This window comes from Piliocolobus tephrosceles, chromosome 11 (genome assembly GCF_002776525.5).
Source record: "Piliocolobus tephrosceles isolate RC106 chromosome 11, ASM277652v3, whole genome shotgun sequence".
NCBI lineage: Eukaryota > Metazoa > Chordata > Mammalia > Primates > Cercopithecidae > Piliocolobus > Piliocolobus tephrosceles.
Window position 1 is genome coordinate 117,680,546 of NC_045444.1, and position 24,854 is coordinate 117,705,399.

At 45.7% G+C, this 24,854-nt stretch overlaps 1 protein-coding gene across 3 annotated transcripts in view; it reads left to right on the forward strand.

Moving 5' to 3' along the window:
* Positions 1-24,854, forward strand: part of ARMC9 (armadillo repeat containing 9) — a 183,235-nt gene that overhangs the window by 27,924 nt on the left and 130,457 nt on the right. For all 3 annotated transcript variants that reach the window (XM_023193881.2, XM_023193880.2, XM_023193882.2), the window contains exons 7-9: positions 1,721-1,745; positions 7,962-8,119; positions 13,186-13,284. In XM_023193881.2, the coding sequence (XP_023049649.2) occupies positions 1,721-1,745; positions 7,962-8,119; positions 13,186-13,284 (282 nt within the window). The remainder of the gene's footprint in view (positions 1-1,720; positions 1,746-7,961; positions 8,120-13,185; positions 13,285-24,854) is intronic.

The following is a 24,854-nucleotide window of genomic DNA, read 5'->3' on the forward strand; positions in this document are numbered from 1 at the left end:
TATATCCAAGAGAAATGAAAACATACGTATGTCCACACAACAATGTGTACACAAATGTTCATAGTAACATTATTCATAATAACCAAAAAAATGCAAACAACCCGAATGTCTATCGTCTTATGAATGGATAAACAAACTGTGGTGTTATCCAAATGATGGAATATCATTTGATATTATCCAGCCGTAAAAAGGAATGAAGCACTGATTCATGCTGTAACATGAATGATCCTTGAAAGCGTTATGCTCACTGAAAGAATCCAGTGGCAGGGACCAGGTATTATATGACTCTATTCATAACATGTCCAAAAGAGGCAAATCTGGAGAGACAGAAAGTAGATCAGCGGTTGCCAGGGGCTGGGGAGAGCAGGGAAAATGGGAGTAACTGCCAGTGAGTACAGGGTTTCTTTTGGAGGATGATGAAAATGTTCTAAAATTGATTGTAGTGATGGTTGCACAACTCTGAAAACACTGAAAACCACTAAAATGTACACTTTATTTATTTATTTATTGAGTCAGAGTTTTGCTCTTGTCACACAGGCTGGAGTGAAATGGCGCGATCTCGACTCACTGCAAACTCCACCTCCTGGGTTCAAGTGATTGTCCTGCTTCAGCCTCCCGAGTAACTGGGATTACAGGCACCTGCTACCACACCTGGCTAAATTTTGCATTTTTTCTTTTTTTGAGACGGAATCTCACTCTGTAGCCCAGGCTGTAGTGCAGTGGCACGATATCCGCTCATTGCAAGCTTCGCCTCCCGGGTTCACGCCATTCTCCTGCCTCAGCCTCCTGAGTAGCTGGGACGACAGGCACCTGCCACCATGCCTGGTTACTTTTTTTTTTTTTTTTTTTTTTGTATGTTTAGTACAGATGGGGTTTCACCGTGTTAGCCAGGATGGTCTCAGTCTCCTGACTGAGATCCATCATCCTCAGCCTCCCAAAGTGTTGGGATTACAGGTGTCAGCCACCGTGCCTGGCTAATTTTTTGTATTTTTAGTAGAGATGGGGTTTCACCATGTTAGCCAGGATGGTCTCAATCTCCTGACCTGGTAATCCACCCACCTCAGCCTCCCAAAGTGCTGGGATTACAGACGTGAGCCACCGTGCCTGGCCTGAAAGGTACACTTTAAATAGGTGAATTGTACAGTATGTGAATAAAACTGTTACCAAAATCTTGAGGAAAAGTTTAAGACAAATTAAGGGAAAAGAAACATGTTAAGTAACTACCTTCAGTCATGCAGCCAGACATGTGGGAGCTGAGATTTGAACCCAGGCAGTCTGGCTCCAGCGTCCGTGGTCTTAGCAACACTGTGCTATGCTGTTTTCACCTCAATATCAGTTTCCTTAGGATCAAGCTTTCAATTGAAGTTAGAGTTGAAGTATGTATAAAATCAGATTTCCATTTTTAGTAGAATGGCTTGGTAGCAGTGGGGAAGGCCTTTGGAAGGGGATAGGAAGGGGATAGGAGGCTGTTGAAATAGTGCAAGACTTGAATTCAGACAGTGATAATTGAGATGGGGAGAAGAGGACTTGTTTGGGAGTGAGTCCGGTAAGTATGGAGAAGTTGCTTAGCTATTTATAGCAACAGGTGGAGCTGGCCCTCCCGCCCCGAGAACTCTGTTTCACCATGCTGAGGTGCTTTCTCACATTGGCCGCAGGATGTCCGATACCCCAAGTACTGTTCCCTGATTGCCTGTTTTCCTGAACTTCCTTTTCATCCCAGAAGGAGAATGGACAAAGTAACAAAGGTAAATCATCTAGATTTAAATTTGTCTAAAAACAACTTTGCCAGTTCAGGTTTTAAGTAGTAAGATCGGCGCAAAGATGGAGAGAATTCATGATTTTGGCTTTAAGAGTCTAAATATTTATGAAAGGCTTTGCAGTCATATTGATCTGCAGTTCCTTGAGTCCCATTTTTAGGAGGGCCAGTATTGTTAGCTTCCCCTTGCATTAAATTAAATGGATTCTCTCCTTATCCAAGTTGCCCTATGCCTTCTAGGGAAAATGTGTTGCTGTTCCTTGGGGAAATGAAGAGAATCCAATAATGTCCCAAAGGGAAGTAACTGCAACAGCAACACATTTTCCCTAGAAGGCATAGGGCAGCTTGGATAAGGAGAGAATCCATTTAATTTAATTTATTTTAATTATTTTAACATGTTTAACTTTTACCTTGAACTAGTTAACTGGGGTCTTTGAAGACATATGGAGTACCCATTCTTATCAAGCATTTTCCATTCCAAAGTAGGAATTCCAGCCTTCAGTTTGTAGCATAAAGTGTTATTTTTCCATGGTCAATCATTTTTACCAGAACTATTCACTTTTGAGTAAGGTGAGAAAAAGTATAGTTAATATGAAGTTGGTGGCCACAGCTGGGGCACTGTGCCTCAGTTTTGCCTTTGATACTGCATTGTGAAAGCTGCTTAAATGATGATGCTGGGAAGGGCCTATGATGGTGTGTCATCCTTCTGGTGAATATTGATGGCATAACCCTCAGTTCCCAGCAGGTGGAGTGTGACTACAGGAGATCTTGTTCCATGCACCAGCACATTTGCCCTTTCAAAGCAGTCGTGTCAGAGGATTTCCGAACTTCCTGCCGTTGCTTTTTCCTGTTTCTTTTTAGGGAATGACACTCTTTTAAAGAAAGGAAGCATTAATTAGTAAATTATTTAGCTCTTTGCTCACGAGGGAGTTGGCAGTTGAGCAATGGGATTTGTCAACCTCAGGGAGAGCTTGGGTTTGGGTTTGTCACTCAAGATGGCTTTGGCAGCGTCAGCCTTTGAGAAGGCTTTGGATGCTTGGTTTCGCCCTTGGTAGCCTCAGGCATCCCCAGCTCAGCCATCTAAGTGTGCTACTGGTTCTGCCAGCCATGCTGACCCTTCTGTCCCTCAGAGGGAACGGGCCCTGCTGACCCTTCATGGAGGGGCAGGGCTACAGATGTGGCCCCACGGGATCAACCTAGACTGCTCCAAGGGTCGCAGGAGCACCGTGAGTCTTGGAGCTCCCCAAGGTTGCCCTGCCGCCAGCACAGTATGTGGAGGGAGAGTCCCAGTCTGCATCCTCAGCCCTGCAGGCCCGCGCTCTCAGTTCTAACCTGGGCCCAGGCCTTGGCCAGGGTGCATCGCGGGCCAGTTTACTCACATCCAACACAGCTAGTATCTTCAACTGGGCTGGGAATTTGGATCTCGCCCTGCAGCTCCTGGAAATGCACCTCAGCCCACTGTTCCATTACTGCCTGACAGACCATCCCGACTTGGTGGCACAAAACAACGACATTCACTTAAGATGGTGGTGATGAGCCTGCATGGTCTGGGAGCTGTGGGCTCAGTGAAGCTGTTCTCCCTCAGCATGTCTCTCCTGTGCAGTCAGGTGGAGCGGGGTGGGGCCAGCTCCAGCCACTCATACGCAGAGTGGTGGTCAGTGCTGGCTGTCACCTGGGGTCTCAGCAGAGGCCCTTGACGAGAACACCTCTGTGGCCTTTCCTTGTGGCCTGGGCTTCCTCCAGGCATGTTGCCTTGGTTCCAAGGATGAATGTCCCCAGAGAGAGCCAGGAGAAAGCTGTATCACTTTTTCTAACCCAGCCTCTGAAGGAAGTCAGTCATTTCTACTGCGTTCTGTTTCATGCAAGTGAATTACTTAGGCCCCCTCACCTTCAGAGAAAGATTACATTCCTCTTCTTGATGGGAAGGAGGTTGTGTCAAAGACTGCAGGCATTTTAAAACCACCACCACACCCTGCATCCCTGGACCCTAGAGAACTGCCTTAGTTAGTTGAATCTGCCAAGTTGCTGTTCTGAACTAGCCTTTGGACTCCCAGGCAGTGGGGGCGGGAAGCTGGTGAGAGACTTCTCCCTGGTTCCGGAGTTTCTGCAGCTCATGTGCCACTAGCATACACTTCAGTTTTTGAGCATAGCTCTTTTCTGGGAGCATTATGTCAATCTGATAAGTGGCCCAGTTTTGCAGATCAAGGAAACATGGGAAGGGGAATGCAAATAAAAGAGCTGTGTTTCTCTACAGGTTTTTAATGTTGGAATTTCAGTAAGGAGATAGGTTTTTAAGCCTTCTTTAGGGTTGATTTTAACTGAGTTTTCTGGAAGCCAAGCAGAATGGCTGTGGATTTGAGTCTCACAAGCAAAGTGTGTCTATGGCGGAGTGAACTCTGTAATGCGGTGTTGCTATGGAGATTGGAGATTCGCATTTCGGGCCCAGGCATTAGAGTCATTTGTCACCCCCTTGTCTCCTCATCCTGCAGCTAAAGCTGCAGTAACCAAAGGCACAGACATGCCCCCAGTTTAATTTAATTCTAGACTCAGGCATTGTTTTAAATGAACTGGTTACGTGATATCACTGTTCTGTATATCTTGATAGGAAGTTTTCATGCCTAAAGTGAGATTGCCATAAGCTTTTAAAGAAGGAAAGAAAGGTACTTGCAGCCGAAACTTCTCTCAAAAGGAATTACGTTTGAAATGTATGGAATAAAAACAGGTTGACTATGTAGTAACATCGGATTATTATTTTTACCTAGTCACTTAAAAAGGATACAGAAATAGTATCTTTTGGCATTTCTAGCATGAATTGATTCAACCCTTTCAGAAAATGAGCAGTTGATCATTTTTCTGGAGTTTGGAGCCCTAAACAGTATTTTAAAAAATAATGACTCATATTCATAAGTTATATTGTAACTTTCTTCATCCAGTATCTGTGGATTAGCAAAGTCGCAAAGAGATAATTTTTATCTGAATAAAAACAGGAAAGAGTATATCATTATAAAGACGGGTTAATTTTGGCTTTTCATAGTGGGTGAGAAAAACAATTCCATATTTAAAAGTTGATCATTTTGTCTTGAGCAGCCAATTAAAATCTCATTTACCCTTAAAAAAAAAAAATGCAGTGCCCTAAGTGAAGTAGAAAGGTTAAAAAAGAAAGCCTCAGTGACGGGGGAGAGATTTACATCACTGTTATGTCAGTAGTTTGGGATACGAAGAGTCTCAGTAAAATTCACTGGCATGACTAAGATGGTTTTATTAAAATAACATGAAGGTTATAATAAGACATCTCCATTAAAAGTTGAGGTCTTGCCACTAGGTGTGGGGGCTCATGCCCGAATCCCAGCACTGTGGGAGGCTGAGCTGGGAGGATAGCTTGAGGCCAGGAGTTTGTGACCAGCCTGGCCATCATGGTGAGACCCTATTGCTACAAAAACTAAAAAAAAATTAACCAAGTGCGGCAATGCCCATCTGAAGTCCCAGCTACTTAGGAGGCTGAGATGGGAGAATGGTTTGAGCCCAGGAGTTGCAGGGAGCTATGATTGCACCAAAGTCTGGCATGGTGACAAAGCCAGACTCCATCTCAAAAAAAAAAAAAAAAAAGAAGAGGAAGTTGAGGTCTTGCATGGCAAGGCATCTTGGCTTAGCTGTTCTTGTCTCATAAAACTTTTGACATGGAAAATAGAAAGTCCTGTTTAATGCTCTGAAATAAAGCTGATGTGTTTGAGCTGTCACCCAAATAGCTTGTAGTCATGGACAGGTCTTGTTTGTAGCTAGCTAAGGTATCTGCGAGGTGATGTCTCTGGGTAGCAGGCTGTCCTCCTAAAGAGTATACAGTTGTCCCCCAGTTTCTATAGGGATTGCTTCCAGGACCCCCACAGATTACCAAAGTCCACAGATACTCAAGTTCTTTATATAAAATGGCATGGTATTTGCATACAACCTACACACATCCTCCCATATACCTTAAATCATCTCTGGATTACCTATTGCTAATGCATTGTAAATGCTGTGTATATTGTTGTTATACCGTTTTGTTTATGACATGAAAATGATATGGAAAAAAAGTCTGTGTGTGTTCAGTACAGGTGCTTTTTTCCCGAATATTTTTGACCTGAAGTGATTGAATCCATAGATGCAGGACCCATGGATATGGAGTGCTGACTGTATTTGAAAATGGTCACAAACATTTCAGCCCTACTGCCTGCTTCTCTGTTTCCAGTAGGCTGCAGGCAGTTCGGCCTTTTATCCCTGAGATGTGCCACACTTTGAAATTGTCATAAATTCTGATTCTCGGTTCCCAAGACAAAAGTTCCACAGATAATCTCTTTATGTTTAGTAAATCGCAGAATGAACTTCTGGGGGGAAGGGTTCCTTTGTGCAGTCCAGAGGGACTGCTTTGGGGACATTCACGTTGGTGGTTTGGGAGATCACTGAGCCTAGCTAATGGGTTTTGGTACTCGATTCATCATGTACCACTTGGTCTGTGTTGAGAAAGTTTGCATAGATGTTCTCCAATACTTACTACTGCAATATGGGATTATGAATAGTATTCTGTAGAATTTTCATCTTTGGAAGTTGTAGCTTATCTAATTTTGAACTATATATATATGAAAAACTTTATTTGTATTTATTTACTTTTTTGAGACAGCTCTGTTGCCCAGGCTGGAGTGCAGTGGCATGATCTTGGCTCACTGCAACCTCTGCCTCCTGGGTTCATGCCATTCTAGTGCCTCAGCCACCCAAGTAGCTGGGATTACAAGCGCGTGCCACCATGCCCAGTTAATTTTTGTACTTTTAGTAGAAACGGGGTTTCACCATGTTGGTCAGGCTGGTCTCGAACTCCTGGCTTCAAGCAGTTCACCCGCCTCGGCTTCCCAAAGTGCTGGGATTATAGGTATGAGCCGCCATGCCCCACCTGAAACAAATTTTTTTTTTTTTTTTGAGACGAAGTCTGGCTTGGTCGCCCAGCCTGGAGTGCAGTGGCATGATCTTGGCTCACTGCAACCTCCTCCTCCCGGGTTCAAGCAATTGTCCTGCCTCAGCCTCCCGAGTAGCTGGGATTACGAGAGTGCGCCACCATGCCTGCTAATTTTTGTATGTTTGGTAGAGACGGGTTTCCCCATGTTGGCCAGGCTTGTGGTTTGGGGGCAGTGCTACCTCCTTTCGTCTAAAATGTCCTTCAAGAAAGAGGGAAGGTGGTATGGGCAAAGAAGTGCTAACACCGGTGGGGATTTGCCTGTTTCTGCCGAGACCGGGGCGGCTTGGCTTCAGTGTCTTTAGGGCTGCCCATGGGGGGATTCCGAGCTGATAATCCTAGAGCCTTCCAAGCTACTTGCTCTAAGGTCTGGTGGGAGTGGTTTTGTGCTTTACCAAACTGGCAGAATGATGGAATCTCTTCTGGATTCTTATTTTTCCTAGCATGAGTCAAGTAACCCAAAGTTTTATTTAAAATAAAGAAGTGTCCTGCAGATACAAATTGTCCCCCAGATGACTTCATAATACAAAAACAGAGAAAAAGACACAGGTTTGATTTAGGCATTTTGTGAGCCCAGTACAGAATAAAACATTTCTTTTCTTTTTTTTTGAGACAAAGTCTCGCTCTGTTGCCCAGTTGCCCAGGCTGGAGGGCAGTGGCACGATCTTGGCTCACTGCAACTGCTATCTCCCAGGTTCAAGTGATTCTCATGCCTCAGCCTCTTAAGTAGTTGGGATTATAGGCAAGCACCACCATGCCTGGCAAATTTTTGTATTTTTTTAGTAGAGATGGGGTTTCACCATGTTGCCCAGGCTGGTCTCCAACTCCTGGCCTCAAGTGATCTGCCCACCTCGGCCTCCCAAAGTGTTGGGATTACAGGCGTGAGCCACCACCAGCCCTAGAAATGTTTATTTTCTTAGACATAGAGAACTAAAAGAAATTGCATGAGATTCAGTCAAGGGAATAGATTTTCTTAGGAAACCCAGTGAGAATTGAGTTGAACTTCCTGAAAAGGAAATTTTAAGTCAGTTGGTTATAAAGCACTATGTAAATAAATGTGGCATAAAATAGAAGTAAGTGTGAAACACAAATGGTGTCAAGTTTGTTACAACAAAACATTCTGACAGTAAGTATGGTAGTTCTTTGAGAAGAATACAATTATTTTTCATATTGTGGATTTTTATTGATGTTGTTTTTTTATTTTAATATAAACTGTCTTCCTAGAAGTGTTGCAGCAGCTCCACCAGCAGCTGGTTGAAGCTGAACGTAGGTCAATGACATACCTCAAACGGTACAATAAGATCCAGGCCGACTACCACAATCTTATTGGAGTCACAGCGGAACTGGTGGATTCTCTAGAGGCCACAGTCAGCGGCAAGATGGTAAGGAAGACCCCCAGTTGTGTGTATGTCTGTTTGGCAATGAAGAAGGCTTATGGGCATGGACTGTGTTGATATGGCAGATGGAGTCTGCCTCTCTCCATTCCAAGCCATTGGCACCTGCCGCTCTGTTTCCAAAAGCCAACATGCATGAAGGAGATAAGGCCGATATTTTTTACTGTTTTTATCAAGCTTCTTGCAGTGTTTTATCCATTTTTCTTAACATACTGTCTGCTATATCTTTATTTCTCTACCTTATTCTTTTTTTCTTTTTTTGAGACGGAGTTTTGCTCTTGTTGCCCAGGTTGGAGTGCAGTGGCGTGATCTCAGCTTACTGCAACCTCCACCTCCCAGATTCAAGTGATTCTCCTGCCTCAGCCTCCCAAGTAACTGGGATTACAGGCATGTGCCACCACACCCAGCTAATTTTGTATTTTTAGTAGAGACGGGGTTTCTCCATGTTGGTCAGGCTGGTCTCGAACTCCTGACCTCAGGTAATCTGCCAGCATTGGCCTCCCAAAGTGCTGGTATTACAGGTGTGAGCCACTGCATCTGGCCCTTTTTTGAGAAAATATTTTTCAAAAAATTGAGACATGGTTTTGCTTTGTTGCCCAGACTGATTTTGAACACGTGGGCTCAAGTGATCCTCCCACCTTGGCCTCCCAAAGTGCTGGGATTACAGGTGTGAGCCATCGCACCCAGCGTCTACCTTATTAATATTAGCAAAGGATAAGTCTGGTGACAGAAAAATATGTGCTGGCAAAAAAATGAGGGGGACATGTCCTGCTGTCACATAGGAAAGCCACTGATTTTCTAATACTGGTTTCATATCCAGCTACCTTTCTAAATCCCATTAATCTTGAGTTTTTTTAATTGATTCTTCTGTATTCTAGATTGACAGTCATGTTATCAAATAATATTTGTGTTTTGCTTTTAAAATTTATCTTTTCTTAGTACATTGGCTATGGCCTGTGGGATATTGTTGAATAATGTCATCATGGGCATCTTTATCTCATTCCTGACTTTTTATAAAGTACGATAAAATCTATTTGTGGACATACAGATTTTTTAAAAATTGAAGTAACTGTAGATTCACACTGCAGTTATAAAAAATAATTCAGGCCAGGCACAGTGGCTCACTCTTGTAATCCCAGCACTTTGGAAGGCTGAGGTGGGAGGATCACTTGAGGCCAGAAGTTTGAGACCACTCTGGTCAACATGGTAAGACCTCTGTCACTAAAAATATACAATTAAAAATAAAATTAGCCAGGCATGGTGTCTCACACCCGTAATCTCAGCACTTTGGGAGGCCAAGGCGGACAGATCATCTGAGATCAGGAGTTCAAGAGCAGAGCCCTGGCCAACACGGCGAAACACCGTCTCTACTAAAAATACAAAAATTTGCTAGGCGTAATGGAGCACATCTGTAATCCCAGCTACTCAGGAGGCTGAGGCAGGAGGATCTCTTGAACCCGGCTGGCAGAGGTTGCAGTGAGCCAAGATTGCACTACAGCCTGGGCTACAGAGTTAAACTATGTCTCAAATAAATAAATTTAATTTACTTAAAAAAAGATGGATCAGAGGAGGAAAGCTGGACTCTTTACTAACCTTTTTAATGTAAAAGAACCACTTTCTCATAGTAAAAGATTGAAACAATTCAGAGAAGCGTATAGTAAGGAACAAAAGCTCCTTCACCACAATGCTGTAGATTCATTTCCTTATTGATGTTCAAGACTGACATTGTCTTGTATATTATTTTAGAACATTTCTCTGCGTATGTGTGTGTGTGTGTGTACACACACACGTACAGCATTTGTACACTTAGTTGGGATCATATGATTCATTACTCTTCTGAAACTTGCTATTTCTCTTTCGATACATCTTGGAGATCTTTCCACATGACCAGATCCACCTCATTCTTTTTAATTCTTTTATACAATTCCATTATAAGGGTGAATCATTATCAGATCTCTGGTGATGAACATTTAGATTTTTTGTTTTTTTGTTTGCTATAACAAAAAATGTTGTAGTGGACATCCTTGTGTATACTGTATATCTTAATAAAATTTTTTTTTTCTTTTTTTGAGATGGAGTCTCACTTTGTCGCCCAGTCTGGAGTGCAGTGGCAAGATCTCCGCTCACTGCAAGCTCCGCCTCCTGGGTTCACGCCATTCTCCTGCCTCAGCCTCCCGAGTAGCTGGGACTACAGGCACCCACCACCATGCCCAGCCAGTTTTTTTGTATTTTTAGTAGAGACGGGGTTTCATAGTGTTAGCCAGAGTGGTCTCAATCTCCTGACCTCGTGATCCGCTCACCTCAGCATCTTGATAAAATTCTAAAAGTGGAATTGCTAGGGCAAAGGTTTGAGCATGAGCATTTGGATAGAGGTTGCCCAATTATTTGTCCTAAAATGTCAACACACAGCAACACCAAATAGGATTAAACTTTGAAATCTTTGTCAGTTTGGTAAGTAAAACTTGGCATTCTGCATATTTTAATTTAGATTTCTTTAATTATGTATGAAGCTGAGTATATTTTCATGTATCGTTCTTGGCCGTATGTATATTTATTTATTTATTTTTTTGGTCAGCCATCCATCTTCTTTCCTCATTCTCCTGTTTCAAGCAAGAAAGTGACATGATCAGATAGGCTTGTTAGAGAAATGGTTCTGCTAGCAGTTTCGGAAGTTAAAGGAGGAAACAGTTTCAGGACTGAAGGTTTGATCCAAAGTCTCAAAAGCCACAGAAAACTCCAGAAGAAGAGAACTGAAAAGCATCCAGTGTTTTTGACACTTAGAAGTTCACTGGTTGTGAGCCTTGCCACGCGAGTTTCCATGGAGGAACGCAGGTGGAAAGCTGGTCTTGGTTGTGAGCTTTGCCACGCGAGCTTCCATGGAGGAACGCAGGTGGATAGCTGGTCACATTGTATTGAAAGGTGAAGGTGGGTTGAGACAGCAAACATAAGCAGTTCTTTCAAGGACTTTGGCTGTAAAGAGAAGCTGTTGAGAGGGTGATTGATAGATAAGGATCTAGGGTGAAAGAAGAAGAAGAAGAAGATCTAGGGTAGAAGATGGGGAAGGTATGTTTTTAATATGAAATATATGTGAACGTGTTTCTAGTTGTAGGAAAGGAATAAGTATAGACAGGTTAAAAATACAAGATGGAAAAGGTATGTTTTTTGTTCATTTGTTTGAGATAGGGTCTCACTCTGTTGTCCAGGCTGGAGTGCAGTGGTGCAATCACAGCTCACTGCAGTCTCGACCTCCCAGGCTCAAGTCATCCTCTCACCTCAGCCTTCTGAGTAGCTGGGACTACAGGTGTATGCCACCATGCCTGGCTAATTTTTATTTTATTTTTATTAGTGGTGGTATTTCACTATGTTACCCAGGCAGGTCTTAAGCTCCTGAGCTCAAGTGATCCGCCTGCCTGAACCTCACAAAGTGCTGGGATTAAAGGCATGAGCCACTACGCCAGGCCTGAAAAATGAATGTTTAAATTTTAATACTACAGAAATTTACTATAGGAATTCAGAAGGAATGGACTCAGGATAATGTAGGAGATCTAGCCCTGAGATGCAGTCCCTTTTTCTCTGAGTCACTTCAAATGTAGCTGTGCAACAAGGGATGACAGACTTCTGCCGAAGGATGGACAGAGCCTTTTTTTTTTTCTTTTTTTTGAGATGGAGTCTGGCTCTGTCGCCCAAGCTCGAGTGCAGTGGCGCTATCTCGGCTCACTGCAAGCTCCGCCTCCCGGGTTCACGCCATTCTCCTGTCTCAGCCTCCCGAGTAGCTGGGACTAGAGGCGCCCACCACCGCGCCTAGCTAATTTTTTGTATTTTCAGTAGAGACGGGGTTTCACTATGGTCTCAATCTCCTGACCTCGTGATCTGCCCGCCTCGGCCTCCCATAGTGCTGGGATTACAGGCATGAGTCACCGCACCCGGCCGGACAGAGCCTTTTATGTGGCTGAAGCAGACCAGAAGTTTCTAGTGGATAGGCAGGAGGCCCAGGAGGAGAGAAAAGGGCCCAGCCCTTCCCAGCTCCGCAGGGGTGGAGTAGCCCTGCTTCCCATGCAGGCTGGGGGGATGGCCTTCCTCCCATGCAAGGGTATGAGCAAGGGGTGGGAAAGCAACTGCTTCTACTGCCATGTGGAAGTTTCCCCTGGTGGAATCACGATGATGTGGAAGAGGAGGCTCTTTTCAATTATCATGCCTAAAAAAAAGTGTGGAAGGTTGTATACTTTTTAATAGTCGTTATCTGCAGGGATTGGTTTGTGGGGGAAGGGTGGGATTCAGGAGAGGTTGTGGTACTTGTACATTGAAATGAGCATACATTATTTTTCTAAGAAGAAAATAGATGAAAAAAATTCCAAGGTGACCACTTTCGATGTTGTATGTCAGTCCTGAATTCTCATAGCTGGTGAGAGAGGCACAAGAGATGCTAAAGGAGAATGCAGGATCCAGCAGCATTGATGGCAACAGCAGCTTGGCCACACATGGTCAAGCACTGGATAGTTGATTTAAAATGTTTCCATCACTCATTCAGCAAGCACTGGCTGAGCCACCTGTCATGTGCCAGAGATATCTGTGACCTCATTTACCTGCTCACTGCAACTGTTACAGTAAAGGTGTGGAAAGCGAGAGGCAGAGCTGTTGGTCTTCTCGAGTCCAGGACTTGAGCCCTGATTTTCAGATATGAAGCTTGGCTCTCTTTCCCCCACATTATGGTTGTCCAGTGACTTTATTGTTTATTTGTAATTTACCAAAATGGTTTAGGATCTGTTTATTCTACATGACAGTGGAGATAGCTGAAGTGGAGTTAGATAATTTGCATCTGATGTCTCATGAGCACACCTGCAGTGTGTTAGCACCTTGTTCTGTCAGGGCCAGTGCTTTCTCTCCTCCCAAGAGCTCTGATGTTAAAGCAAATGATTATTTTTCCAGCTTGTATATCTCATCATCGTGCCTTACAGAAAGCTGTTGAGAGACCACTCTAATAATTGCCAGCGTGCCTCAGGTGTCCCTCGGTGAATTTCATGCCGTCACCAGATGTCTTTGTGTCCTCCTTGCAGATCACCCCTGAGTACCTCCAGAGCGTCTGTGTCCGCCTGTTCAGTAACCAGATGCGGCAGAGCCTGGCGCACAGTGTGGACTTCACGAGGCCTGGGACGGTGAGGCTCTGCGCTCAGGGCAGGGTGCCTGTGGTCTATCCCCCCAAATTTAAAAAGAATGTAACTTTAAAAATAGCCTGAGAAAATAACGTGCCAAAGACTGCATTTAAGCTGCCTTTGGAAGTCTAGAAACTCCTAGAAGGAAAATAAATCTGTTTCAGAAGAAGGTACAGCTGAAAGCTGGCCTCCTAGGGAGAGTGAGGAGAGAGGCTGTTCTGCTACCAGTTGCAGCCACTCAGTGGGGGCTCCCAGGGTTGAGATCAGTAGGAATGGATGGAAACTTTATTCTCCTTTTTTAATAGCATTGCCATGGTGGAAGTTGTGTGGTCTAAAGCAAGGGCATTTTTTTCCCCCTAACTTTACTTGGAATAATTGCAAAATTACAAAAGTAGCACAAAGGACACTGGTATACCCTTTACCCAGATTCACCAACTGTTAGCATTGGCCCCTTCCGTTGTTGTGTCTCTACACATACGTGAATATGCACACATAGGCACACAATCTGTTTTCTGAACTATTTGAAGATAAATTGTATATATTATGACTCTTTACTCCTAAATACTTCAGTGTGTATTTCTTAAGGTTAGGAATATTCTCTCATATAACTATACAGTTGCCAACTTCAGTAAGTTTAACATTGATACAGCCTTCTTATCTATTGTCCATTTTCCAATTTTGGTAGTTGAGTCAACAATGTCCTTCATTGCATTTCCCGTCCTCTGGTCATCTAGGGTCAGTTGTCACATTGAGTTGGCACAGCTCCTAGCCTCTTCTAATCTCGAACATTTCCTCAGCCTTTCTTTGAGTTACATGACATTTCCCCCTTTAAAAAAAAATAGAACATTTCGCTGGGTGCGGTGGCTCATGCCTGTAATTCCAGCACTTTGGGAGGCCAAGGGGGTGCAGATCACCCGAGGTCAGGAGTTCAAGACCAGCCTGGCCAACATGGTGAAACCCCATCTCTACTAAAAATATAAAAATTAGCTGGGCGTCGTGGCGGTCGCCTGTAGTCCCAGCTACTCGGGAGGCTGAGGCAGGAGAATCGCTTGAACCCGGGAGGCAGAGGTTGCAGTGAGCTGAGATTGTGCCATTGCACTCCAGCATAGGGGACAAGAATGAGACTTCATCTCAAAAGGAAAAAAAAAAAAAAAGAACATTTTTCCTTTTGTGTTTGATGTTTCCTCGTAATTACAGTCAAGTTCCCTGAATCACCTAGGCCAAATGTGACCTCAGTAATCTTGTGTCCTCCTTAGGCTAGCACACCTGGAGGCCCATGGTTTTGAGGCAGGCATTCTTAACCAGGGGAGACACCAGTGTCTCTCGAACTCTTCAAAGTACAGGAACCCACAGGCCAGGAGCTCACGCCAACCTGCTGCCGCATTCGCAGGCTGGGTGAGTGAAGCCCTATGAAGCCAGCTGTATAGATTTGTTTTTTTTGTTTTCTTTGTTTTTTTTTGAGACAGAGTCTGGCTGTATAGATTTGGAATGAGGCTCCTGTGTGATCCTGAGGCACCCATGTGGGTCAGAGCCACAGCTTTTAAATAAGGGTTTGCACATTAATGTAATACTAGAGTCTTAATAAACAGAAGCCTTTTTTTTAGTATTTTAAAGAAAAGTTATACGCTACCTAATTCTCAAGTAGATTTGAAGAAGTTTATTATAATATGAGAAAACGTAAATATGAGAAACGAGAAGGTAGAAAATAAAAATAAGTAAAGAAATTGTGGTTAAGGGAAAATAAGGGTGGGAAAAATAAAAGTAAGCAAGGGCTAAGACTGGTACAAAAAAATGCATGCTGCAAGTTGTTCCTCCGGAAAGGTGGGCTACAGATTAGGCTCTGAGCTTTCTAGCAGTCTGTGCAAAGAGGGAAACATGAGCAGTTATATGATTCCCAGTGCTTATAAAGCAGGAGAGGGCAGTTACATAACTTTTATTATGTAACATTTCCTGTATCCAAAACAGCATATGTGCTGCATATGCAGGCTAGGAACCATGACAATAAAACAAACACAAGTCCACCACATGTGGCCCAAAATAGACCATTTCAGTGCTGCTAAAGTTTTCTACCCTTCAGACTTCTTCCAAGTAGGTGTATTACTTATATAATTTAAAAACAAGTTTAAATGCTTTTTTTTTTTTTTTTTTTAAACTGGATGGTCAGATAACTGCTTCACATAGTTATTCCTGGTGCTAAGACCCGGGGATAGTCTCTTGAGTCAGCAGTTTCTATGGATCTTCATAGAAAGCACGTAGTCATGTGCTGAAGAGCAGGCGGCCTTGACCACTTCCTCTCAGCCTAACAGAAATATCTCAGAATGGCTGGCTCTGTCAGCTGTTCCACACACGTGGAAAGACAGATGGTAGAAGCAGAGTCTTTGGGACATGGCTGCAGTGATTTTAGCATGCCGAAATCTTAGAGAATCAGCCATTTTTAAAAGGTCAGTAAAGTCACCATTGGATATGCAAGTCTTAGAAAAGTAACTTCCTCATGACCCCTCCAGAAGAAGGACTTTAAGCCACATCCCTGAGAATATGGCTGACCCTCTGTCCACTGTCCAGTTAACATTCGGACAGTTAGGACGCAGAGTGTGCTTACCGAAAATTGTGGCTTTCTCATAGCAATTAGCATGGCAGGATCTATGTTTACTAGGAGCACTCCTTTCTTCCTCTTTCCCATTTATTTGTTAATTCATCAAAGATTTAGTGTTTTCTAGGTTCAGTTTATAAAATCTGATTATATCTTTTTTTTTTTTTTTTTTTTTTTGAGACAGAGTCTCACAATGTTGCCCGGGCTGGAGTACAGTGGCACAATCTCAGCTCACTGCAAGCTCCGCCTTCCGAGTTCACACCATTCTTCTGCCTCAGCCTCCCGAGTAGCTGGGACTACAGGTGTCTGCCACCACACCCAGCTAATTTTTTTGTATTTTTAGTAGAGACGAAGTTTCACGGGATGGTCTCGATCTCCTGACCTCATGATCCGCCCGTCTCGGCCTCCCAAAGTGCTGGGATTACAGGCATGAGCCACCATGCCCAGCCGTTGTATCTTACATATACAAGCCATCCTTATATTCCCATCTTCTATAGAAGAAGTGACGTATCCGGTTTATTTAAAACTGATGTTGGTAGGACACAGTGTTGCACACCTGTAATCCCAACACTGGGAGTCCAAGGCGGGCAGATTGCTTGAGCTCAGGAGTTCGAGGCCGGTCTGGGCAGCATGGTGAAAACCCATCTCTACAAAAAATACAAAAATTAGACTAGACGTAGTGGCTCAAGCCTATAATCCCAGCATTTTGGGAGGCCGAGGCAGGCGGATCACAAGGTCAGGAGATTAAGACCATCCTGGCTAACACGGTGAAACCCCGTCTCTACTAAAAATAAAAAAAAATTGGCCAGGCATAGTGGCGGGCGCCTGTAGTCCCAGTTACTTGGGAGGCTGAGGCAGGAGAATGGTGTGAACCTGGGAGGCAGAGCTTGCAGTGAGCTGAAATCGTTCCACTGCACTCCAGCCTGGGCGACAGAGCAAGACTCCATCTCAGAAAAAGAAAAAAATGAGCTGGGCTTGGTGGTGTACGGCTGTAACCCCAGCTACTCAGGAGGCTGAGGTGGGAGGATCACTTGAGCCCAGGAGTGGAGGCTGCAGCAAGAGGAGATCGCACCACTGCACTCCAGCCTGGGTGACAGAGTGAGAACCTGTCTTAAAAGAAAGAAAAAACTGATGACATGTTATTAAGCACGGTTTAAAAGGGAGCAGGGGTATGACATAACTGGCTATCCCACAAGAAATTATCAATGCCATCTGTCAGGAGACAGTCCCACCACCCCGACTGTTACATTAGCAGCAAAATACAGACTCTGTGTAACCACTGGAAACCGGGGGAGGGAGGATGAGTTATGTTTAGCTTAGTGATACCATTCTCCTTCTACTGAATCATTGACTTAGGAACACACAATAAAAGCTGCAAAAATTCTAGCCGATTTCTCTAACAAAATGATGAAAAGCGGATGGGGGGTCATTGTCAAAATATAAAAGAATATTGTTGGCCGGGCGCGGTGGCTCAAGCCTGTAATCCCAGCACTTTGGGAGGCCGAGACGGGCGGATCACGAGTTTAGGAGATCGAGACCATCCTGGGTAACACGGTGAAACCCTGTCTCTACTAAAAAAATACAAAAATCTAGCCGGGCGAGGTGGCGGGCACTTGTAGTCCCAGCTACTCAGGAGGCTGAGGCAGGAGAATGGCGTGAACCTGGGAGGCAGAGCTTGCAGTGAGCTGAGATCCGGCCTCTGCACTTCAGCCTGGGCGACAGAGTGAGACTCCGTCTCAAAAAAAAGAATATTGTTGTTGACTATGCATGCATATATAAAGTTGATTTATGATACCTGTCTCGAGTTCAGATTTACAATGTGTGAAGAAGGAAATTAAGAAACAGTTTAGATGCAACGTCCAGTGACTGGACTGATAGGATTTAGTATTTGGAAGGAGAAGATTGCTTGCTTTTTTAATAATTTTTTAAGGGGATAAATTCTACTCTAGGGCCCAACAGAAGACCATCAATTTCAAGATAAATACGTGGCACATATCAGCCTCCTTCACGGAGTGGTCTTGGGTCAGCTGGCTGTCAGGTGCTCTGTTGAGCTTGAGTGTTACTGCTAATTACATACTGTAAAGGAGTTTGACTGGGCCCTGCCACAAAGCCGTTGGTGTCTATAAAGTTTGGTACACTTGATACTGGTTTTTATATCTGGCAGTTAACAAGAATCTGGGCTTCTACCAACTTACTCGCTGTTCAGAATTCAAAAGGGCCCTGAAATAGAGCCCCTCTTTCCCCCTGAGTTCTGAACTGATTGAAATATAGGACAAAAGAGGAAAGGAAAATGGAGCTGAAAATACCACTGTTGGTACTGACAAAGCTTATATTGGAGAATGTGGATCTTTGTTTTTTTTGAGACAGGGTCTCGCTCTGTTACCCAGGCTAGAGTGCATTGGCACGATCAGGGGTCACTGCTGCCTTGACCTCCTGGGCTCAAGTGATCCTCCCACCTCAGCTTCCTGAGTACCTGGGACTATAGGCCTGCACCATCATGTCCAGCTAATTTTTATTTTTTATTTTTGTAGAGATGAGGTCTCACTATGTTGCCCAGGCTGGTCTCAAACCCCTGGGCTCAAGCAGTCCTCCCACTTTGACCTCCCAAAATGATGGGATGGGATCACACCCAAAATGATGGATGTGAGCCACCACACTTGGCTGAGAATGTGGATTTTGTTTGTAGGCAGGTGGGGTCCTACTCTTGTGCCTGGGAATTACAGAAGCGTTCTTGCACAGTCGTGGACAGCTCTGGCCAAGCCCTAGCCCGCTGCCATTGCTGTGGCTGCCATGAGGGCGGCACGGAGGAGCGGAGTTGACACGTCTTCTCTGGTGGGCTCTGCCCAGAGCAGAAGAGGACAGGCAGGGCAGTGATGCCAGCTCTGCCCCTGCCTCACAAGTCCTGGTAGTCACCCCTCTCTGGAGAGGAAGGCTCCCACCAACAGAGCACCTCACAATAGAAACACCACAAGAGGAAAGAAGTGTGGTTCTGCCCTCACCTAGTTCACACCCAGGTAGCTGTGTTCAGAAAGCTGCCCATGTTATCAAAGCTGGCACAGGTATCTAGGCACTCCCAGAGGGTTTATAATGACGGGATTCATTTCTTTGAGGCAAGAGCTGTCCCAGGTGGCCTTTTTAGTTTGACTCCATGTATTGCTGTTCCAGCCCATTTATCTTACTGTAGTCCTTACCTTATCAGAGCCTGTGGCTTGCTGGAATAGGAGAGAAATCAGATTTTATATTATCATCAACTTAGTGATAAGAAGTAAGGGAGAAACTTACCCCTCAGGGCACAAGAGGCTGAGTTTTTTGTTTTCTAAGATTACGCAAGTCTCGCAGGTGTGTTTGTTTGCAGGGAACGCAGTGCTAGGCTGTTCCTGGATGACATTCTGCGATCGGGGTTTCTGTCGTGGTTTTGCCCGTGGCAGAGCAGCTCCCTGGCTGTGATCTATTGAAAGTCAGCCCTGGGCACAAGGGGTTAGCGTTAAGGTTAGGGCTAGCGTTACACAAATGTGTTAGCTAGAAAGTGTACCATTTTATCTGTAAATGGAACAAAACCCGTCTCCTCCCTTCGCTCAGCGCATCCTGCCCTCCCGTGGGAACCTGTTGCCTGTGTTTCATATGCATCCTTCTAGAGCCTTTAAGCATATATCATTAATTTTTACTTATGTATACATTTTCTTTATCTTTTAGAGTTCTAATTTGAGAACAGCATTCCTGCATCAGACAGTTAGGTGGCTTTTCTGTTTTCTGCTGTTTCTAATGGTGTAGTACACATTTTTCCTGCCAGGAGCAGTTGAAGGTGCCTTGGTTGGTCTTTCTCTTCTTCACCCCCTCTTCCCCCTGGGCAAACGTGAATGCAGAGACCCTGGAGAAAAGGTGTGCCACGAAGGGGGGCCGTTCCACCCCACACCAAGCCTCTGCCCTAAGGGCAGGACAGGAGTGGGTAGAAGGGAGGCTGACCAGGAGCCAGAGTCTGGTGCCAACTCTTAAGGTAGAAATTCGAGCTCCTGTCCCCTGGCTGAGTCCCATATCCCACCTAGTGGCACCTCTGGGTTTGTGGATTCCTTGGATGGGGAGGTTTCTGTTTAAATGCATCCTTATTTAGAAAGGTGGCCCATTTGAGAATGAATGCTCTTTTTCTTCGGTGACTCCAGATAAGGCCCCATTGGAAATAAAAGTTAAAACACTTTATTTATTTGGCTTTTATTTTAGGCTCAGCAAGTACATGTGCAGGTTTGTTAGATGAGTAAATTACATGTCGCTGGGATTTGGGGTACAGCTGATCTCATCACCCAGGTAGTGAGCACAATCCTGAGATTTAGTTTTCAAACCTTGCTCCTCCCACCCTCCCCCTGCCAATAGTTCCCAGTATCTGTTATTCTGATCTTTGTGTCCTTGAGTGCTCAGTGTTTAGCTCCCACTTAGAAGTGACAGCATGTGGTATTTGGTTTTCTTTTCCCGTGTTAATTCGCTTAGGATGATGGCCTCCAGCTACATCCATGTTGCTACAAAGGCCATGCTTTTGTTCTTTTTTATGGTTTCATAGTATTCCATTGTATATATGTACCACATTGTCCTTATCCAGTTCATGCTGATGGGCACTTGGGTTGATTCCATGGCTTTGCTATTGTGAATAGTGCTGCCATGAACATATGAGTACATATGTCTTTTTCGTAGAACGATTTATTTTCTTTTGCGTATAGTATTGCTGGGTCAAATGGTAGTTCTGTATGAAGTTCTGGAGAAACCTCCAAACTGCTTTTCACAAGGGCTAATTTACATTCCCACCAACACATACAAAGATTTTTTTGTTTTTGAGACAAGGTCTTGCTTTGTCGCCCAGGCTCACTGCAGCTTCGACCTCCTGGGCTCAAGTTCTCCTCCTGCCTTAAGTCTCCCAAGCAGCTGGGACTACAGACACACGCCACCACACTTGGCTAATTAAAAAATTTTTTTTTGTAGAGACAGGGTCTCACTTTGTTGCCCAGGCTGGTCCTGAACTCCTGGCCTCAAACACTCCTCCCACCTTGGCCTCCCAAGGTGCTGGAATTATAAGCGTGAGCCAACATGCCCAGCCTCGTGATTTTAATTTGCATGAAAATGGTTTTGATTTTGTGATAGATACTATAGCATTAAATGTAAAAAGGCCCAGACATGTGGCTCTTGTAAGGCACCTGCTTCCACCTCAGCCGTCTTTGTCAGCAGCTTCCTGTTATGTGGCTTGTGGCTCTGGCCTGAAGCTCAGCATCTTCAGCCCTTGCCTTATCCCCAGTGTGATTTTCTTACATCTTGGCAAATGCCTATGCTTTCCCACACATTGCCGCCATGTGTCCAGGCCATCTTACTTGGTGTGACGCCCTGTGTATTGAGGAGTCTCCCAGCCAGCACCCCTGACCCTGCTATACCTTGTATACCAATGCCTGTCGCGTACCCAGACCAACCTGGTGATGAGAGGGTTTAACAACTTTGTAGGTTGGGTGCCGTGGCTCACGCCTGTAATCCCAACACTTTGGGAGGCCAAGGCAGGCAGATTACTTGAGGTCAGGCATTTGAGACCAGCCTGGCCAGCATGACGAAACCCCATCTCTACTGAAAATACAAAAATTAGCCGAGTGTGGTGGCACACACCTGTAATCCCAGCTACTTGGGAGGCTGAGGCACGAGAATCACTTGAACTTGGGAGACAGAGGTTGCAGTGAGCTGAGATCGCGCCACTGCACTCCAGCCTGGGCAACAGAGCAAGGCTCTGTCTCGAAAAAGAAAACACCTTTGTATTAATAACTCAACCAGTGGGTAGAGCTGTGACTGGCCATCAGCTGAGACCTTTCCGGAGCTCCAAACCCAGACTTCCTGGCCTCCCCATGAATGACAGGTTCACCAGATTTGTGTCCAAATCGGGCTCAACTTTTCCTCCACACAGGTGGTCTCCCCTCCTGAATTTCCTATCTCAGTGAAAGACACTCCAGGGAACACCTGGGAAGCCTCAGGTTTTTCTATGCCCTTTGCCTGGTTATGGGATTGGAAAGAGCTTCCTCCCTTCCTGCCCACGTTGCTGTTGTTTTTGTGTTTCTTCAGGCTCTCCATGGTTCTCTCCTGGCTTAATGTCACATTTCCTAATTGGTCTTATAGCTCTTACCTTACTGGTCATTTGTCACATGGGACCTGAAGTGGCCTTTCTGGTTGTGTCTTGTTTATTTGTACCCTTCATGTTCCAGGAAGGACTCAGGTGTCTTACAGGCATCCGATCATATTACCCTCTTGCTCAACACCGTCATCACCTTAGGGTGAAGTGGTTTTCATCTTGTGCAAGCGTCCCTGCTTGTTAAAAAGCTGGCAAGGCCAGACGCAGTGGCTCACACTTGTAATCCAAGCACTTTGGGAGGCAGAGGCAGGCGGATCACAAGGTCAGGAGTTCGAGACCAGCCTGACCAATATGGTGAAACCCTGCCTCTACTAAAAATACAAAAATTAGCCAGGCATGGTGGCGGGCACCTGTAATCCTGGCTACTCAGGAGGCTTAGGCAGAAGAAGCGCTTGAACCCGGGAGGCAGAGGTTGCAGTGAGCCGAGATCATGCCACTACATTCCAGCCTGCGCAACAGAATGAGACTCCATCTCAAAAAAAAAAGAGTGGGCCATAGCAGCCTCTTCCCCATCTGATGGGGATGTGCCTCTGGCTTGGGCCTCCATCGCCTCTCCAGTCCCCTGACTGACGTATTGCCTCAAGGGTTCCATTGTGGGCATTTGAACCTCTGTTGAGGTCAAGGGGCCCTACCTTCCTTATCCACATGCACCCTGCACAGCCTGCCCAGCCACAGTGCTCTGTGTTAGTCCATGTGAGTAGGGAGAGAAGAAGGGGTTGGCAGAAATGGCCTCATCTTCGGGGGCTCACTGGTAGCCTCTGCTGGGGTCTAGCCCCGACACTTACTTTCTGCCCCTCACTGGCCCACACACCCCTGCCCCATCCTGCTGCTATCTCTACTTAGAGCAGCATTTTCCAAAGCCTGTGCCCACAAATGCCCATCCCGCGGGATTTCACTGCCCCACAGCCAAACAGCCTGGGAGTTAATGAGCTTGTGAACTGCCGTACAGTGAGATTCCCAGCACAGCAGCACAACATGAGACTCCCGAGAAGTCCCACGGGAGAACTGTTACCCTTGCTGAACCCAGTCAGTCTCCAGTTAGGTTGGACCCAGGAACACTTTCCTTACCTGACACCTCCTGCTGGTTTCTCTTAGAAAGTCCCCATCCTGCTAGTCACCAAGAGCTGTCCCAGGCTTGGTGTGGCTCCACTGCCCACCTCCCCACATCATGACACCAGCCAGAGGGAGCAGCTGCTCTGGGAGGCAGGCCCCAGGCCCTCCAGTGGCTGAGAGGGGATGGATGGAGGCAGAAATGCAGTTGTTTCACCTTGGCTTAGGTAGACATTTATCCATCCTACCCAAAGATTCCAGAGAACCTAGAAGGGAGCCTGGCAGAAGGCAAGTGCTCAGTGAGTAATTCATAGGTTGCTACATTAGTTGTTCCACTGTTCTTCACCAGCACCCTAAAAAGGGTTGCCCCTGCATTTGACCCCTCCCATTCTTCAGATGGGAGAACACCACCCACTCGTGCACACCTCCACGGGAGGGAGACCACCACCTACCCGTGCACACCTCCACAGGAGGGAGACCACCACCCACCCGTGCACACCTCCACGGGAGGGAGACCACTACCCACCCGTGCACACCTCCACGGGAGGGAGACCACCACCCACCCATGCACACCTCCACGGGAGGGAGACCACCACCCACCCGTGCGCACCTCCACGGACGGGAGACCACCATGTGCATTCGCAGGTCCATTGTGATTGGGAGCACAGTCCTTTTTCTGATGCCCCAGGCCTGTTAGGCCTTTCCCTGGGCTCTCAGCCTGAAATCCTAGAAATCAGACAGCACTCAGTTGGGCTGGAGTGGGCTGCAGTCAGAGCCTCCGTAGCAGGGGGAGTCCACCCTGTATTCAGAACCCATTGTTAGCTCAGTGAAGGAAATGTTTCCGACTGTGATTGGTGGTCCTGACTGTGATGGATGGTTTTGGGGCTTGTGATTGCTGGTGTCTTTGTTGTAGGCTGTCTGTTGCACTGTAGGTTGGTTAGCAGCATTCTTGGCCATCCTCCATTAGATGCCAGTAGCGCTACTCCCACTTTTAACCACCCAAAATGCCTCCAGACATTGTCAGATATCCCCTGTGGGCAAAATCACTCACAGCTGAGAAGCACTAGAGGGAAAGGAAACATGGCTAGTGCACAGTATGGAAAATGCTGCCACGCACGCTGCGGAGAACTCGGGATGCTGAGGAAAATCAGTGCCAGCCCATGCTCCCAGAGGGGAGGGTAGACGGTGAGGCTGGAGATGGTCTCTGAGAACATGGAAGGCCAGGGAAGATCGGAGCTATCCTGGAGGATGGGGAGTGAAAGAGGCTGAAGGGAGCGAGGGGCCACCAAGGAGAGGAACTGGTGACTGGAGCCTTGAGGGCGCCTGAGATGAGACTGAGCAGATGCGATTTTTACAAAGACCCCTGTGCTGAGTGGAGAAAGAGGGCTGGAGGAGAGACCTGAAGCAGGGCAAATGTGGGTTTGGGACCCAACTGCCTGATTAGATTCTTGTTCTAGGGGAAGTTGCTCAGCCCCTGTGTTTGTGCATCTGAAAGTGGAAATGACAGTGCATGAAATGAGTTAATATGTGTAAAGTCCTTACACTGGTGTGCCTGGTGACTAGTGAGCCCTCCATAAATATTCAGTGAGTACATCCTTATTAAGCTAACGTGGTAGTTCAAAGGAGAGAAGTAGTCCTGAACAAAGCCCCTGGCACAGGGATTAGAGAGAAGGTAGCAGCTGTAGGATGGAATCAGTAGGACCTGATACTTTGGGGGATGTAGAGAGTGAGGAGGCCGCTCCTTTTCTTTTCTTTTCTTTTCTTTTCTTTTCTTTTCTTTTCTTTTCT